Source organism: Strix uralensis, chromosome 1, assembly GCF_047716275.1.
Source record: "Strix uralensis isolate ZFMK-TIS-50842 chromosome 1, bStrUra1, whole genome shotgun sequence".
NCBI classification, from domain to species: Eukaryota; Metazoa; Chordata; class Aves; order Strigiformes; family Strigidae; genus Strix; species Strix uralensis.
The window spans coordinates 134,602,566-134,616,974 of NC_133972.1; the positions used below are offsets into that span (position 1 = coordinate 134,602,566).

General features: G+C 43.0%; 1 protein-coding gene across 3 annotated transcripts in view; it reads left to right on the forward strand.

Moving 5' to 3' along the window:
• The window catches only part of CLVS1 (clavesin 1), a 110,940-nt gene that overhangs the window by 84,022 nt on the left and 12,509 nt on the right, over window positions 1-14,409 (forward strand). For all 3 annotated transcript variants that reach the window (XM_074881968.1, XM_074881977.1, XM_074881987.1), the window contains 2 exons: window positions 7,579-7,689; window positions 8,829-9,064. In XM_074881968.1, coding sequence (XP_074738069.1) covers window positions 7,579-7,689; window positions 8,829-9,064 — 347 coding nt within the window. The remainder of the gene's footprint in view (window positions 1-7,578; window positions 7,690-8,828; window positions 9,065-14,409) is intronic.

The window sequence follows — 14,409 nt, forward strand, 5'->3', positions numbered from 1 at the left end:
TTTTAAATCTTAGTGGACTTGCCTCGGTGTCATCTTCTTCTCTACCCTAACTCCTTCACTCCCTGTGCTTTCAACTACAGATCTATTGCCCTTCAGGATGGGTGCAAGGCCTGTCTATGGAAATGGAAATAGCTAGGAAGAGAGAGTTTTAAATTAGTTCATCTAAGGAAAATAGCAGATTTTGGCTACAGTGGTTAATAGCACTAAGTAATTTTGTTTAGAGCTTAACTTTTAAAAATTACTTTCAAAAAAATCTTTAAGTTATTCTTTTCCAAAAACTGTATATTAAAAATAGAACATTTTTTGGGTCAGGTTTTCCATGCAAACTTTTTAACCCCAGTGCTCCTGGGTGGATTCTTTTCCAGGTGCAAGGAAATTAGGGGGGGGTCTGTCTTTAAAAATGTCTTAATGCTGGATATGCTTATTCTGCATGTGGCCCCTTTGCTTCAGAAGGTCCTGCATTAAAATCTGGCTACAGGAAAAATATACTTCTTTATCAGACACGCAACACTGAGAGCCACTCACACCCACATGACCCACCAATGGCTCAAGTGGAGACAAACAGCTTTTCTTTAAGTCCTGGTGTCAGGGAAAGGATTGGAGGGAGGTCACTTCTCTCAGAAACCTGATGTTTGCACAGAGACTTTCTGATGATAATGATTTTGAACAACCAAAGCTTGTAGGTTGCAGCCAGCCAAGGACTTCGTATCTCAGGGAGAGCAAAACATCACCGCTGACCTGTGGTCATACACGTCAGCCAACAGCACCTGTGTTCATCCAGGAAGCCTTCAGGCCAAGCTTGCACTGTGCCCAGCACATTTTGCAGTTTCTAATTAAGCCCTAAACAACTTTCAGCTTTGATGATCTTCCTGCTGTGTTTTCCTTTCCCCCACAACTAATTTCAGACGTTCATGTTCAGTGAGATACAGGAATAGAAGCAACCCAGCTTGCAGTCACCCTCACTTAAGAGAGCTGGATATAAACATGTTTCTGAGCTACAGTTTACACCAAAAATTAGGACACTGGAGACAATTTATCCCAGTTTGCTAGAGCTGGCTGCAAAGAGCATAGCAGATTCCTAAACTAACTCTGAAAAATAGCCTCCAGTTAATTTATGTCCCTTACCATGCTGCTGCCTGTTTCTGTGACCGAGTCTACCCCTCCTTAGTTTAGCATGTGACTTTCACTCTATCTGCTCCACCAGACACTCCCTGATCTGGTCTCACCTAACCTGACCTATCTAGAGCAAACTGTGTCACCCTGGTCACACACATGTGTGGGCTACTTCCAAATCAGTGTGTCAGTGCTCTTTGTATCATTATTTTTTAATCACCTTTCAAATTCATCTCTTCTCTCTGTACCTCTTCAACCAAGCCCCTGAATAAACCTGCTGTTTCTCTATCAATATAATTTATCTATCTTTTTTTTCTGAAGGGAGCCTCAGTCTTTACATTAAGTATGAGAAACACTTTTAAATCAACAGGGGCACATGCCAACCAAAAAAGCAGCACTGGGATATGGTGTCAATCCAACGGAGTCACTGTTTCTGGGAAATTTTCTGTTCCTAAATTATTCTGAACTGGTTCAGCAAAGGGTTTCTTGTAAAAAGGTAGTGAAGAAATCCCCCTTTTGCCCCAAGGTTACAAGTTATTTTGTTAGACCAGATGATATGACAGCATGATTCTATCAGGACAAATCAAAGTTTACTGAGCAAATCTGTGTTCTATAACCTGATTTATTGGTGCCATCTGCCAACACCCATGAACAGATGCTCTGTAGGACCTCACTAATGTGCAATAATGACTGGGAGAAACCCACTGCAAATGACTGAATTTTAAAAGTTATCGAGTGTAGCGGGAGAGATAACAAACATAATGAAAAATGTCTAGGAGAATGCATCCCAATGTTCATTTTTCAGTTTCATTTCCCTGACAGCAGTACTTCAGAGCATACTCATCTACATATGTGGGTATGCAGTGTAAAAATAAACCAAGCACTCATATTTTCTTGTGATTTTTCTCCAGTCCTTCGCTACTGTATGCTTCAAAGAAAAGAGAGTGTTTTGGTGTGAGCAGTTATAATCACAGCTTACCCAAAATCAATGAGTTCTTCACGACTGCAAGAATTCTTTTTACAGTCATATTGGAGCAGGTCAGCACTGCCATACTGCTAGCACTAATGTCTTTTTTTAATGGTTTTCCCCTACTCTGCAGCTATTTCCAAGCCCTGCGTACTCTGAGGGTATGCCAAGGTAGAAGCAAACGAGTTTGCAATTATTGCCACTGGCAACATTAATTTTGCATTCCCGTCTCTTCAAAAACACAGGGGAGCAAAAAGAGATAACATAAAGATGAGCAACTTGTCCAGACGGAGGTTTGAAATGTGCCCGGGCTCAGAGCAGGCTCCACAGCGGGTGAGTGGGAGCATCCCTGGCTCCCACAGCCCCAGGGACTGCTCAGAGAGCTGCAGGAGCAGCCCAGTCCCAGGGTCCCTGCAGCCCCCAGCCCTGACACTGCCTCCCACCACCTCCTGCCCATGGGATTTCCCTAACTAAGCACTGATCTCTTAGGCTGCATTAAAATTAGAAGCTGAAGCTGTGGCGACGGGGGGCACACTTTTATCTTCTCTCCTAGCACCTACTATAAGACAGCCTGCTCCATCTGCACCAAGGGAGTTACATGGTGTTCATTCAAACACACTCAGGGATGTGTTTTTGATAGACAGAACCTATCTAATACCTGACAAACTTGTAAAACAACAACTTTCAACCACTGCCACTCTTTCAGAGCCCGAATTTGGATCCAGAGATGGAGACCAGAAAGCCTCCTTCCCTTATCGTGCCAATCCATTAAAATCACACACTCACAGAAACTCTCCATGGAGAAACTATCACTGAACTATTAATAAAACCTTCCTGAACTATTAGTACGGTCTGTGGAAGCTGGAGCTTTAATCCACCACGGGGATTGATTATGTAAGTGCACAGGCATGAAGATGCTGTTTTTAACCTCAGTTTAAATGACCTGTCAGTTTAAACAGTTTTGTTTATGATTGATTGAAATCTTCCTGAATCTAAGGGAAATTATTTTCTTTCAAAGGGGATTATATTTTGATTTCCAGCAAACTGGCAAGTATGGTTGAGATTAAAGTGCATTTGGATGGCAAGATGTGTGTTTGTTTTTCTGACTGCAAGGGGTAGAAGTTATGAAAGCATTTTAAAAATGTTTGTGTCACAAAATTCAGATGTCCCATAACCTAGAAATATGTTATAATTTGTTTTTTAAGCTCAGGTCATTGGTCTATGAAGACAATTAATGCGTTTTGAAAAGATTGACCCTGAACACCAGGTTGGATTTATTCCTAATTTTGGTATTCCAAAGATTGTTTTGCTTTTCTGCTACACTTTAGTGTGTGAGCTGCTGGAAGATCATCTTGATTTTAGCTTTCAGGCAGTTCCAAACAACAACACAGTAAAAGGTTTCTGATGCATACTCATGCCAAAAGAAATAGATGTCATGAAGGCAAGAGCAGGCAGAAATAATGAAAGATTGTCTCTCATTCACCTCGTAGCTATCACTCCCGAGCTATTCAGCAGAACATTATGTACAGAGGGTTTTAGGTCTCAGGCTCATTTCAGTTCAGAAATTCCCCTTAGCAGGCGGTCTGAGTGGAGAAGGAAAACAATGATCTCCATAACATTTTCCTCTGATCTGCAAGCTTGGAGACACTTCTGCAATCTGAAATGAAAGAGGTATTGAGGTCTGTATGGATTTTGGGGTGTCTGTGCCAGCTCCACTGTGGCACTCAGGTGTTCATTTTTTTCTCTTCTTTGAGGACAATGCGAAGGGGAATAACTTAAAGCAGTAAAGAAGCAAATACATAAAGTCAAAAAAAGAAAATTCAGGCAAAAGAAAGGTTTCATTCAATCAACAGGAACAACTAAAACCCTGTGTTTGGATGATTTTCTCTCTCTAGGTTTGCCTACAGTTTCAGGACGGTGCCACTGCAGCATGGTTAGATATATTACTTGTTTTAGTTCACTTCAGGTCCCAATGGAGAAGACCTGGTCTGACTCTGGAGTGAGCTAGCTGCCCAAGCAGGTATCTGGAGTCCTTTCACTCTTTCTTCCCTGCTATTGCTGAGTAGCAAGTTAGCTAGGTTAGCACTGCACTGAATGTATTTATTCACGCTGCAATTTCATCTCTGAGCAACACAGTAAAATGTCCAGTCTGGTTTTCAGATAAAATGAAAGTAGAAATAATTAGACCAATTCCTGCATGCTATATTTTTATTTATGGCATTGGAATAAAATGTAAATATATCCTCAGGATTGGGTATTTTTAACAAGGAATCAGTTTAAGAAAAGGCTCCATGATCCCAGGGTCCTTTTCACAGTAGGCTCCAAAAAATGTACCTCATTATAAAATACACCTTCCCAAGGAATCACAAGACATGAGAAATCAAAAGAGAATTCCTAAAAGCAAAAGCTCTCCAGCAGAAAATCAATTTCTGCTACTTTCACCTTGCCCCAGGGAAAGCAGCAGAGACACTAAGTGGGGTGTGGGAAATGTCTCATACATCTTCCTGGAACTGCACAAGGCAGACCTCCAGACGGGAGCTTTTCTTTCCAAGACAGCTCTGCTCTAATTAGGGACTTGTGCAAAATTGGTATGTTGCGGTTCCAAACAGTGTCTGGATGATTCCCATATCAAATTTCTTTGGTTTAAAAAAAAAAAAAATGTCTTTGTCCTTGTTCTAATTGACAGCCTTACAAATGCAGGTGGACTGAGGGATGAAGGTCAAATTGAGCTTATTGTGCTTAATAAGACAAGGAACAAAAATTAGCAGAAAGTTACCCACAAAAAGGTGTTCTTTGGTGGTCTTTTTCCCTGGCCATCGTGTTGCCTTTTCATGGGTCTCTGTGCATTTTTGAGTGTACCTTCAGAATGAAGAGAAAGAAATTGCCTTTATATAAAACTGTTATATGAGGGGCTTTCCTGTAACATGTAATCTACTGATGTACCAGACAGAATCTAGTTTTTGGACTCAACAATCTATGTTGGGTGGGCATAAAATTCATTTTCTATATAGGAAAGTACATCCTTCTTCTTAGCCGACATTTTCCAGGTGCAGTCTGCCACTTTAAACCTCTGGCTGGTTCCTATAATTCTCATCATTCAGACCTTTCTGGGTAATGTGGTATCATTAAGGCTGGTCAACATGTTCTAAAACATTCATGTTCCCCCTTGGAAATGAAGTCTGACCGAAATTTCTCACTGAAGATTGTGATTAATATCATCTGTGCATTCCAGTGAGAAGGCAAAATATTTTTTCTTTTTTGGGTCAGTATAAACCTCTGTGTCTTATAGTTATTCCCCTGTTTCCCATCTCTCATTTCTTCACTGTCTTTTGCTTCAGACTCAGACTGTATCTTCTACACTGACCTATGCTGCTATGGTACAACCTGGGACAGCTGTGTCAACTCAGGCCCAAAGAGCAAAGGAGTCCAAAACTTTTCCCTTAGAAATACAGTTTGTGGGATGGCAGCTGGCTTGACAAATATAGAATTAAAAAAAAAAAATATATAGAACATTCTAATATTTCTTTTTTTTTTTTTTTTAGAATGTTCTGTGCAAAGTTTCAAATCTTCAAATTTTCATTCCCATGTGGGAAGAAAGCAACTGAATCTACAAATTTTGTGTGAGATGGGCATTTTTGGCTCTGGTCTGCTGTAAAACTCAATTTTAGGTTACCACAGGGTAGAAAATCACTTTGGGCTTCACTTTACAATTCTGTTGGTGAAAGTTTTTTTCTAGGTGGGCTTAGACTCTCTACAACTGTTTCCCAGCACAACCCAGTTGAAGTCTCTGCAACCTGCAGCACTGCAGTAGTTGATATCACAGAGCTGAACCCCTGAACTCTAATGAATATTCCAGCAGCAATGGAAATACAGTCATCTTTACCGTGAATGAACACCTCAACAGAGCGTATGCTAGTCTTAAAAATCTCAGCTCATAGTTTATTGGTATGTAAAACTAGATCACCTGTTATGTTACACTGCTTGGCCTCCTGTGTGCTGGCCTGACTACCCACTAGTCTTGCACAGAGGATCCAATATTGAGATTTGTAATGGTTTCAGGTTATCTGACATGTTGGAGGTGTAAGCAGCTTATACCACTGTAGAGCAAAAGAAAAAGTTATCACTTAATGTCTGTGGCCGCTCACAAACATTACACGAGTATGGCTTAAGATATCTGCCAGAGCAATCCATGGCCAGTGCTAAAGAACATAGAGTCCTGCCAATCTGCCCTGGGTGGTAGGAGGTGGTGGGATGCCTACATAGTGCTAAATCTGGGGAAAAAAATGACCTTGGAGCAGCTCAGAAGCTATACCGAGCAGGTGTATAAAGGGATTTTCCATATCATCTTGCAAATCCACCCCATATCCCCACCAGCTGTGCTCAACCTCTGATGCTCTGGAGGAAGGTTGGAGAAAGCCCCAGGACACTCTGTGCTAATTGTGGGGGGAATGAACCTGCCTGAGTCCCAAAGCCAATGCCCTGAAGGAAGAGACCTGATTATGCTCTGTCTTTACATACTGAGCTGTAGGGAATAGGGGCAAATGCAGGATGAGGACTGCTTCATCAGAATCTCCCTTCACAGGGGAGAAACAGGCACCTCTCCTCTCAGTGGAAGAGTATTTGCTCGCAGGAGCAGCGGTCATCCCACCATTTATGCAATGCAAAAAAATCCTAGGCTCTTCCCTGACTGACTGACATTTGTTAGATGAGAGTGTAGGTGCGAAATACCCATCACAATATACAATAACCTTTAAAGACATGCCAGCAACCTCCTCTTTTATTAAGTATGCCACGCTGGCTGAGCGGAGTAGGACGCTATTGCAAACACCTCCCTGGCGGGACGCTACCTGCATGTTAATGCTGAGGGTGTTTGTGCACAGCCTGGCAGTGAGCGCTGGGCTCCGGCAGTTTCCATGGTGCCGTCATGGTGCTCTCTCGCTACACCTTCACTTATCAGCATTTCCCACCCATCCTCCTCCCCATAATATGCTGCTTGCTCACCCCGAAAGGTCAGCCATTGTAATGATGATTTTAGCAGGGGGGAGGCAGGGAGGCCAAAGGGTGAAAAGGTGAGCTGTGTGCAGCAATGTGCGTGGGAACCGGCGGCTTGCCTTACGCTGCACAATGAGAAATTAGAAAGCTTCCCCTCAAGAGACCGGTGCTCATCAACCCCCTCTCAATTCCCATCCTTGCCAAGTCAGATACCCTGATGGAGTTAAAAAATGTTCAGGCAACATGGCTGGAGAGCCTACTTTAAATCATCGGCAATTGATGCATTAGTGCGTGGAGGGAAGAAGGGACTGCATCTGCTAACAGAGGAAACTGATGCAAACGTTTCCAGGCGTCTTTCTTTTTCCATCTCCCTCCTGCCCCCTCCCAGCAAGCCCAGTGTTCGTTTGCAGCTGGAAAGAGGCAGACTTCTTCTGACTTTCATCCTATTGACTGCCAGACTAAAGCACTGCATCTATTAACTGCCTTCCTTTTCTTTCTTTCTGCAGGACAGCTTTCCTGCCCGCTTTGGAGGAGTCCATTTTGTCAACCAGCCCTGGTACATCCATGCCCTGTACACGCTAATCAAACCGTTCCTCAAAGACAAGACAAGGAAAAGGGTAATTAGACCGGGACGAGGGGGATAGGAAGCTTCAGAGCTGGAGTAGCTGAATAGTTGCCTGGTTTCTTTTCTTCCTTCTTTTTCTCTCTGCATTTTTCATTTGGCCTCAGAGAATTGCAGCTGTTATTAAAAGTTAGAGTTTGCAACGGTCTGGATTGAATCAATAACTCAGCCAGGGACCAGAAAGCTGTTATCATTAACAAAGCATAGATACATTTTAACGGGACATGCTCAGGGATAGAGAGAATTGGCAATGTGGAGGGATGATCAGGCCTGGCTGAGGTCACCTGCAGTGAGGGAAACTTTAGCTCAACTCTTTTTGTGGGAGTAAAATTTCCTATTTCATTCCTTCAGCAAGTTGACTGTTCTCACATGATGGTAACTCACTCGTTTCCACAAAAAATGCCCATGCCTGAAAACTGTTTGCTCACACTGCAGAAGAGGCAGGTCTTCCCCACTGAAACCCATGTGAACTGTGGTTCTGCAGTCAGCTTAGCCATTTGTTCTCTGCAGTCTACCAAACAACCACTGGATCATTCCTCAGGAGGCCCCAGAGCCCACCCTGGTATGTGTCCAACCAGGCAGGACAAGGGTAGTACCAGCCTGAAAGCAAAGAGGTATTAGAGAGACAAATGTTGCTGAAGCAGCGCAAAGTGGTGGCACAACATGGTACACCCCTGGGAAACATCATTCCTGGGGTGCAGGGCTGGGTTGCCCTCTCAAATGCTGAGGACTTACTCTTCACATCTTCTTTCAGTAAGCTGCACTATCTCCCTTTTCTTCTAACTGCTCTTTGTACAAGCCTCTATCCTCTTACAGTAGCAATAATCAGTCATTATTCCTAACTTCCACTTTCCCTGATCTGGTACTCAAGAAAGTGAAAGTGTCATGTGACAAAAGCAAGAGAATGGGGGTTTTCAGAAGTGTTTATAGTGCCAGACTAATTCTTCAGCTGCACACCCCAAAGCTAATCCCCCCGTCCTGCCTGCCTGAGCCAGCCCTGAGCGCTTCAGAAATTCCCACCTGAAACTGCAGCATCAACTAATGATGATCCACACCTCATTAGTGCTGTTATTATTGTACTTAATGAAGTAAGGAATTGATGATGACTTTGAACTTTCTTTTCGTTTGTTAAAGATCTTTCTTCATGGTAACAACCTGAACAGCCTTCACCAGCTAATACACCCTGAATGCCTGCCCTCTGAATTTGGGGGGACTCTTCCTCCGTACGACATGGGGACATGGGCTCGAACATTACTTGGTCCCGACTACAGCGATGAAAACGAGTACACCCACACCTCCTACAATGCCATGCATGTGAAGCACGCATCCTCCAACTTGGAGAGGGAGGCCTCACCCAAACCCATGAAAAGGTTAGTGCTGCCTTTGAAATCATCTGTTATTTGGCTCTATGAGCAGGTTTGGCATAAATCTAGCAGGAAGGGCTCATCTGGCTTGGAGAGAGGCTGTAATTTGGCACACGTTGACAGTAAGAGGCACTTCACCCTGGACTGTGCTCACGGTGTGGTGTGAGAGAGGAAGCCTCTCTGTGGAACCGTAATTACTTGTCTGATTACTGTGCACGAAAACAAGGGGAAATTAATGAGCCCCTGCACAGAGCATTACAGAAAGTACGGCGTAGTGTGGCCAACAGCACCACTTCAGTGCTGGTCCCTATTACTTGCTGCTGCTTTCCTGCTGCTAACCCCAGTTATCAATAAGGGTTTTACCTCCTTGGAAATGCAGCTTTTGTACGATGAACACCACTGCCATCTAAAGGGAAAATGGGTTAGTCTCCTCCCGCTGCTTCTGGTCCCTCTTTCTGTCCAGCTCTGCTAAGGCAGCAGAGCTGCTCTTTTAAGATCCTTGATTTTAGATCTAGTGGTTGTGCATTCAGCTCTGAATGCTTAAAATTACACCTCTCAAGAGTATCACCCTCAGTTATTTGCACTGGTTGCGGGGATGGGTGGAAGAGGGTTGGACACCTGGCACAGGTTTGTGGGTGGTACGGCAGAGCCAACACCAGCTGCAGTGAGCGATGACGGGGTTGGCTGCCATGCAGGAGCGTAACATCTGCACTCGCCTCACCCTCTGTGCCCCATTCCACAAAACTGCTTTCCATGCAGATCGCAGTGATGCTTTCACTCACTGCTGCCACTTGATGAGTGTGGTGGTCACAGACGCGACATCACTATGTGTGACAGGGAGTGGCCATCATTTTGTCACTGCAAAATCAAAGCTGACAACACAGACAAGTCATAATGTCATGCAACTAATTTTAAAAGTCTTTCATCTTCAAAGAAAAAAGAAATGGATTCTTGATTCACAGCTCCCTCCCAGGTCAGAGGGATGCCAGGTTGCTGCAGCTGCAAAGTAAATCCTCGTGTGGGAAACGCTCCCACGTACGGGTGACGTTAAGTGCTGTGAGTCCCACGACTCACAGGGCCAGGAGACCGCAGGGCTACGACTCTTTGCACGGTTGCATCCACAGCACGGAGAGGAGTGGCCATCTTCATAGTCAACAGTTCTCAGTACTGACTGCCATCCAAGACTGGGAGCCTGGATGAATTTACAGAGCCTGTCCCAGAAAGCTGATTTTAAAAGAACTTTTTTTTTTTAATTTAAATATTAGTAGTGGAACACACCAAATGATTTTAGAAAAATGTTAACTAAATATTCCATTATTATTAAAACATATCAAGAATATACAATTTATGTAGCTTCACAGAAAGAAATCTGCAGTTTTTAAAGCTCTGAAGCGTTAAGAGCTGTTCACAGGTAAATCTTTGCTGAGGATTAGATCCTTGACTGCAAAGAAGGGAGGGTCTTATCATGCCCTCAGGGGAGAACCTCATCTTGAAAATGAGTTCAGTGCCAGAAAACCCTGCCTCAAGGCAAAGCCTTCTTTTATAATCTGTTCACTAATACAAAAGTGCATTAATACAAATATGGTGAGTGAATGAATCTAATTTGTCATGTTGCCTCTGGGCAGACTAGATCTAACTTTTAGCCTAATTTCGTTACCTTAGCGGTTAAGTGAACCATCTGATCTTGTACCCCGTGGCCATTACTAGCTGTTAGAGGTGAAAAGTTCACAGCTTCAACAGATTTTCTCCTATGAGTATTTGCTTTGATTCTTCTTCCCCTGAAATTATGGTTTGGCCTAACTTGAGGTAAAAGCCTATGCTTAGGAAGAATAATTGTGTGCTTTATAAGATTTATTAGACCAGATTTATACCTAAGGGCTATTAAAAGGTCTACAGACTTCTACCAGCATTAGCTGTCTTTATATATCCCTCCTCCTTGCCTCTTTAGGTTCATACATCACCAATACAATGAGAGTCTCAGGCCATGGATGAGATTCCTGTGTACTTCAGGGAGGTTTACACTAGGCATAGGTGATTTTCTAGCATTAGTCTTCATCTTCAATATAATTCTCTCACAATTGCCCTATCATTTTTTCCCTTATGAAAGCAATTTTGCAGTTTCATTAAAAATCTCTCCTCCTCCACTCACAGCGTAAAAATCTTTAAACTCTTGAATAAACATGGTAATTTTGTAAGTATTTCTATGCAGAAATGTTGAGTTTAACAAAAAAAAGGTGACTGACCTTTTCTTTAACGCTTATGTTCCTCTGAAAGGGGTAAATATATGAAGACTGAGCCTTGGGTTTCTGTAATTTAAGGATGAAAAACCTTGCTGAAAAATTATGGGTCTTCTCTTTGACTTCCCATATATCACTGCAGGTTTACCTGTCCAGTAATTAGCTGCAGGGGAAGGCAGTGTTTATGAGAGGTGGATTTACCCCAGAGGCTGTGTGGATGGTTGTTGTTCCCCCTCCGGAGAACCGTCCTGCTGTGTGACAAGGTGCAGGGTTGTAGGTTGCCCCTCTTGGTTCTGCTGCCTCTTGCTGTAAAGCCATGGAAGCATGTCCTCACTAGAACTGCCATTGGGCCAGTGCTGTGTTAAAACTTTCTTAATCTCAGAGCTCAATACTGCTAGAATAGCTTGGAGTCTTGCACTGTGAAAAACCAGAAATGTCCCAGTGAAATGTAGTACTGCCATCCAACACCTAGAGAGAGGCCCACCGTGGGCATAACCTACTCCAAATAGTGTCCAGCAATTTCAGTAACAGAGATGCTGAGAAATCAAGATAGGAATTACAGATCTGGAAGAAAAATGCCAAGAAATTGAATCAGAAAATAACTGACCAAAATACTTTTGTAGCCACTTAATCTATGTTAGAAAATGAATGCAGAGGGGAAGAAAGAGGTAATTTTCAAGATGTGACTGAAACCAAACTGAAGTCATCACCTGAAAATTAAAATGTCTCAAAATACAGACCAGGAGAAAATGTAGCACCAAACAGCAGTGCGAGGGAGTGAAACTGGAGCATCTATGTTCCCATACACTGGCTTCAGGACTGACAGCAGTGCCTTGGCTCCCATCACCAGGGTAGATGAATATAAATTGAAAGAAGTTCACCTGAGAGTTGCAAGGAGGATGAGGAGTGTGGAGAGCATATTTTGCCAGCAAGAAACTATGGAAGACAGTGGTTTTTTTCAGCCTCGCAGAGCAAAGGTCGAAATGGATATGATCATGCTCTACAAATACAAAAGGGGATAAAAACTGGGGAGAGAAAAAAGGTATTTGAGAAAAAGGACAACTTAGGTAAGTTTGCTAGTCATCAGGGGAGTGAGTTACTGAAACAGCTTGTCAATATGACAACCTAACTGATACATGAGTGACAAGTCTGATACGAGGTGGTTACTGGTGGTCACAGGAGACTAGACCTGCCCCTCAAAGTCTCATTAGGTTCCAATTTCTGCTCCCCTCAACAACTATGGGACCAGAACGTTATCAGCTCCCCAATCACAGGGGTAATTTTTCCCTGTGACTTGAAATTGTACAAGATTTGTTCTCAAAAAGGAGTCTTTGTTTACTTCAGAGAATGGAGGCGTTGCAGATGGAGAAAGGATTGAAAATCCTCTTAGAAAAAAATGTCACTGACTCTAGTTAGCAACAGGATCTCAAAAAGCTTGAGATTTGACAAGTTTCTATAATGTGGAAAATCTTTAATCAAAACCAGCGCAATTGTCATTTTTCCACCAGTGACCACGGAGAGTCCCACTGGGGCAAAATGAAAACAGTGGAAATTGCACTCCCATCTGCAGTATTATCTCACACCCTGGGAAAAATCCCAAAACTCAAGTTCTGTATGAGCAGATGGGAAACAAAGCAAAACAGCTGATGACTCCACATAATGAGTCTTAATGGCCAGGGGAAAAAAAAAAAAAAAGGCAACAATAACAAAATCCATTCAGAATATATCTGTTCATTAAGATTCAGCTCAGTGAAGTTCAAAATGAGCAAAGTAATAAACATGCAAACCAGCATGAACACAGTAATAGCAAAGTCAGTTCAGTCCAAGAGCTTGGCCACCTCCATTTGATAATTTTGGGAGCAGCAATGGCAACACAAACTTCCCCTGTCTTGGGCTATCTTTTCTGAATGGTCTGCATCCAGGCAGGGAGCCTGTCACTTACGAGCTATGAGATTCGAGAGCAGTGTAAACGGTGTGAAAATTCGGAACACAGGGAAGAAAATCACCTCCCTTTCAGCTGTGGCCAAACCTTCTGTGAGCCCTGATGGTCAGAAAGGGGCCTTGGGTTGCTTTAGTCAACAGGGAGCTAACACAAAAGCAAAGCATTTGCCTGAGGCACTCGTGCTGGCTTTTGTTGACGAGCTGTTGTTTTTGGGAACAGCTGGAGGTTTTATCTGGGTGTGCAGTGTAATGAATAGTTATGGTGGATGGTTAAGTCTAGCAGTTAAAGAGTCAGACTGTTCTCCACATATCTCTGTGCCAACAGGGCACAGTCTTTTGGCCAGCCACAGTGGGAGAAGGATTCCCGTAGCTATTTGAGTACCTAACTCATCGAGCAAGCATCCCCAATTGGAGAGACGGATTCAGTGACTGGGGAAGATGTGAAGGAGCTCAGTGCTTTGAAGAGTTTCTTTTTTTCCCTGGTGTCACCCTACTCTTCCACTTGGGTAACCTGCAATAGCACATTGCCTCCCTGTGACTTGCTTTTCTTTACAATATCTGGCTTTCTGCAGCTGCATCTGAGTGAATTCTTGATGTCTGAACTTGATCTTCAGTCCAAGGGACTAAGACTGTACTCTGCCTTTGCTTGTTCCCTGTGCAGTCACCAAGCACAGCCTGGGAGCTGACTGTTCCTTCTCTGCCCTTCCAGGCATCAAAAGAGCACTCGCTTTTAACCTGCTGCCAGTGCAAACAGGTCTGAAAACCTAGTGCAATTTAAAATTGCCCTGCAGAGAAAGGAATCATACATCTACATATTTATTCTAGCCAAACAACATGTGCTAAAAAATCAAAGTTTAATTAAGGATGACTTTAATCAAATTTGGTGTTAAAAATTATTCTTAGGATAACGTGGATTGCAAGAACATTACCATCACCAAGTCAAGCTCATTAGAGACTCAGGAAATTCAGAGTTAGGGTACAACTTTTAAAGTAAAACTTCAAAAGTAGAGCCAAGCACGCTAATTTTGAAAATGTACAATTCATGCATCAGGACACCATTAGCTTTTCCTGCTGTGAAGTAGAAATATGAGTGACTAAAGATACAATGACCTGCCTAGTGGTTCATCAAAAGCCCCCATATTAGGCATTTTGAAAATGCAGCAAAAAAACCTG